The sequence below is a fragment of the Anneissia japonica genome, unplaced genomic scaffold (genome assembly GCF_011630105.1).
Source record: "Anneissia japonica isolate Jap-2015-1 unplaced genomic scaffold, ASM1163010v1 scaffold287778_len1315358_cov176, whole genome shotgun sequence".
Taxonomy (NCBI): Eukaryota; Metazoa; Echinodermata; class Crinoidea; order Comatulida; family Comatulidae; genus Anneissia; species Anneissia japonica.
This window is the reverse complement of record NW_022702824.1, coordinates 74,735-79,213: the sequence shown is the minus strand read 5'-3', so window position 1 is coordinate 79,213 and position 4,479 is coordinate 74,735. Positions and strand designations below refer to the sequence as shown.

Genomic DNA, 4,479 nt, shown 5'->3' with positions numbered 1-4,479 from the left:
TTCCTGCAAACCGGGAGTATAATATTCCTCTGATTCCCCCAGCAAATCTCGCGAAGCTCGCGCGCGGGTCTCTCTCTTCCGGCAACAAACAGATATGACCTACGTTGACCTAACTGTTAAACTGTTGACCAATAATCAAGAAAATTTAGAAAACTGCAGTACGTATCGTGTAAAAGTCGATTTTCAAATAGTGCTGAACTTTTGGTTATACTGTATAAAAAACACCTTTATGTTGGTCCTATTTTGGTAAACTTTTAGTATGTTGTTTTATACACATAATTAAGTTTATATTTAGAACATAAAATGATTTGTTGCAATTTTGTCCAATGAAATCCGTATTTCTGGTAGACTATATGAATTATGAGGAAATATTTTTTTGAACGTTAGATGGCAGCTTAATACTCATCCGCGTTACCGGATCTCCAAAATTTCGTCTGCTTATACATGAGCTCTTTTCATTGGATAGTTTGATAGTCGTCGTTTGAAAGCCGTCTCCATTTGAACTAAAACCAGGAACTTGATTTAGAACTCCGACTACGTTTGTTTATGAATAGAAATTGAAGTTGATGTTGCAACTAGGACTAAATGAAGTTCTAGTTCAAAGTTCGACTGAAGTTCGTTTTAAGAATTCGGGTGTTGATATAAGTAACTGGTATCAATTACTTATATTTTCATAACACTTTTCTTTTGTTTTGTTTTTGCAGTATGTTTTTCTTATTAAATTTTCTTTCTTTACTTCAGTGTGTGCTATTCTGCGCATTCTGTGTATAGTATTTTTATCATGTTACCGGAAAAGCAAGTTTCGTGTACTGTACTCACTAAAATATGTCAAATGCAATAAACTTTGAACATTCAGTAAATTAGAGAATGTAAAATGTATTTCAATGTTTTAAATGCACTCTTTGCATTTCTTTAGATCACTCACGGAGCCCTTATCATCCTTTTAGACATCCTGAAACTTATAATAACAATAACTAGAATCTTTTGCGGGTGGAAAGAACATGACGATTCCGAGAGGGTTAAAGTGCCAAAAAATTGCACATTTAGCTCAGTTGAATTATATTGGTTAAAAGAAGATTTGGTAACCGTAGCTTACAGTACGCTCTTTGCGTTTCTTAATTGAAAACATTAATTTGTAAAAAAAAGAAAGAAGAGAATTGATGGTGTACTTTGGATGTCAAGTGCGAGAGTATATTCTTCCAGTCTTCACCATGGTTTGTATTGATGTTAAACAAATTAAGAATGTGGCAACTATAGATGGTCTGAAATAGTACACAGACTACACAAAATGGTATTCATAGTGCATCAGTTTGACGTTAAGACTTTGCATTTTATATGCGCCAAATAAATTGTAAAAGTTAGCTTAGCTTCTCAATGACCACTGTACCCACACTTAGCTACGAGCCTGCTTGGTACTTTTTACTACAACAGTTATTCCCTTGTAGTAAATGTTTTTAACTAGTACGGGTAAAATATCTCCAGTATTAATACGGTAGTTTCTCAAGTTAACAAGTTAACAGTCAAAAACGTCTCCAGTTAATGTTAACATTTCCAGCAATAAACAGCAGAATGGTTATATTAATAGCTCTTATAAATATATTTTTAAACAGATAATGCATCAAAGATTTATGCTATCAACATTGCCACGGGTGATGGTAGCACATTCACATTAACAGAAACAGGAAAAATTCTTCAGTATAACATTTACCGCCCTCTACCTGTCGCGACTGATGTTTTTCATGCATCTATGCTGGATTCCGGAGTATTGAGTTTTGGAGGAAAACGTGGTTATGTAAAAAATGCTGGTATCATAATGAAGTGTGATATATTTGATGCAGATTTACTAAGTTCGAGGCTTTTTGATTTAAGATTAAGGAGCACAGGGGCACGAGATCCAATTGTAAAAGTCAAGTTTTGGAACAGGTAATTACAACTAAGCCTATTATATTTTCTGACCATTAATTATAATGTGTGTATTTCAATACTAAAACTTGAAATATTATGCATATAGTACCGTATTTGAATAGCTTAAATTGTCTAAGTTATTATCTTTCAACAACATTTTAGAAGGAGATAATATGTTTTAGATTACCAAACGCATGATAATACCATTCCTATCATTTCCCAACTAAACTTTGAAAGTTATCGTGAAAACTGAATTGAATCGATGTGTCTTGCGTCGTACGACGCAGCCCGACGCGAATCATCGTCGGGGACAGTCTTGAGCCGTCGTGAGAAATATTAAACATGTTTAATATTCTACGACGCGACTGCCCACGACGCACACCATCGAGTCTGCGTTTAACTCACTTTAGCCTGGTTCTCACGAGAGCCCTAGTATCCGGATCGGGAGCTAACCGTTAGCGATAACCGTTACCACCTGCGTGAGAACGCCCGATCGGTTATAGCGCTAACCGTGAGCGGTATCCGGATACGCTAACGGTTAGCAAGCGCTATCGGTTAGCAAGTTGAGGGCGTTTCTATCATCAACCAATCACACGCACGCGTTTACAATTTCCAGTTTCTTATTGGCCAGTGATTCGATCATCATATTGTTGGTATCCGGATCGTGATTTTCTCGCATGGACGCACGGCAGCTAACGGTTAGCAGGATCCGGATCCTGCTAACCGTCAGCTGCCGTGTAGGAACATAGCCACAGACCCAATGCGACAACAAATCGCGTCGGGCTGCGTCTGACGACGCTGTCTTAGTTGGCCTTTAGTTGATGACTTAAGCCTGGCACACATGCGCTGACGGTGGGCCGCCGTGATTCCGCAGAGAACCAAACGCGAAGAGGCGCACGCAACGGATTGTATTTAATGATAATGTGCTCCGTTTGGCGTCCCAACGACAATCAGCAGGCGCCTCGCGTCATGAAGTGCTCACAGGTAGCATAGATTTTTCGATTCACATTCTATTTTTTTTAGAAAAAAAAATGTATGTGCTTTACTTTAATTATTATAAACCATGGAAAATATTGGCCTAAATTTCAGTTTTATGCAAAAGAATAAAAAAAATAAAATAAATAGAAATACAGTCTATTTCTCATAGGAGATTACCATTTCCTCGACGAATTCTTCGTTACTAGGCAAATTCAGAGGTTGTAGTTCGCATCCATGGAATGCTCTCGGTTTTACGTATACTTTATACACAGTCAATTAAGTGCGTCCTCTCTAATTACGTTAATTTTTGTACTCACTGCGTTCGATCGAGTAGGCCTGAGATATGTTTGTTTAATTGTCAAAATCTCGGTCAGAATCATTTTCTAACAAATTTGAAATAATTCCTATGAAATATTGTATTTCATAACTGTCAATACTAGCAACGGAAAACAACATATCGGCCGTTTTTATTTGTGATAACAGAACCTAAGGCTTGCTAGACCTAGCATAGCAGTTTTGGATAGGCTAATGTTTCCGGCGCCTACTATAATTCTTCGCAGACTTATCGTAAAATCAAACATAAAAAAAATCATCCGCATTTATTTTGAAATCAAATTTTATTTTACATATTATTTTTTCATGTTTAGGAATGTCTAAAGTTAAAGTTAAACTAGCGATTTCGTATTAATATAAATCTTTATAACATAAAAATCAGATTTTTCTTAACAATTGAAATTTTGCAGGGAATGGGGCTTTAAGAACCATGGATAAAAGCAGTTTATTAGAATATATTTCTTTGAAATGTGTAGCCCTGATTATATTTCTTTCATTCCTAGGATTCCAAACTTACAGCTGAAAATAAATGGTGGCGCTATTTCATTACCGGTAAGCAACGATGAACGTTTTAATGGCCCTGTATCCTGCCAGACTGTCATTTTGAGGCCGCCCATGGTGATTTTCCTCAAAAGTACCAACTACCTAACATTTCCAGTCAACGAAAACAACAGCTCTGAAGAGGATAATTCAAATCACAACGAACAGCGCATCACATAATGTTAACATTACAATATTTTGTTCGATCACTTATATTTAAGTTACATGTAGGCAAACATTTCGCCTTGCCATTGGCAGCAACACATACTTCTTTTCATAATTGTTATGGAATAAATGAGACTTAACTGGAAAAAGACTGTGCGTTCTTTGAGTATTGAGAATTCCGGGGTTGAAACTTATATCGTTTTGTTACGTGTAAATTGTGGAAATTCCACTTTAAGTTCGGCTGCGGCATAACGTGCTTCTCAACAATTTACAATGTACTTTTATTCTGTACATTATCTTTTACCCTTCGGCTTGGATTAAATTTTAACGTTTTACGTACCGTATCAATTTTTGCGATAAATTCTAATTTTTAAATTTAGCATTTAAAGAAACACGTATTGACTTTTGAAAATTCGGTTAGCTAATAATATTCAACTTAAAGGCTATACGATTGTGTTTAGTTAATAAACAATAAGATTCAACATTTGAATCTACTACTTGTATATTTTAGTACGTTAAAGTTTTTGTCTTTCAATAGAAAAATAGAAGGCGAAATTT

General features: G+C 35.8%; 1 protein-coding gene across 1 annotated transcript; it reads left to right on the top strand.

Moving 5' to 3' along the window:
• Positions 1-1,775: 1,775 nt before the first annotated feature.
• Positions 1,776-4,061, top strand: LOC117104037. The gene is made up of 2 exons (XM_033244688.1): positions 1,776-1,923; positions 3,720-4,061. Exons 1-2 carry the CDS (start codon positions 1,814-1,816, stop codon positions 3,934-3,936), a joined length of 327 nt encoding a protein of 108 aa, XP_033100579.1. The 5' UTR covers positions 1,776-1,813; the 3' UTR covers positions 3,937-4,061.
• The last annotated feature ends 418 nt before the right edge of the window (positions 4,062-4,479 follow it).

Bases quoted from the DNA above. Each gene is read 5' to 3' on its own strand.
- LOC117104037 (XM_033244688.1), top strand. From the start codon at position 1,814: ATGAAGTGTGATATATTTGATGCAGATTTACTAAGTTCGAGGCTTTTT. The intron at 1,924-3,719 runs GTAATTACAACT...TTTCATTCCTAG, and splicing joins AAAGTCAAGTTTTGGAACAG to GATTCCAAACTTACAGCTGA.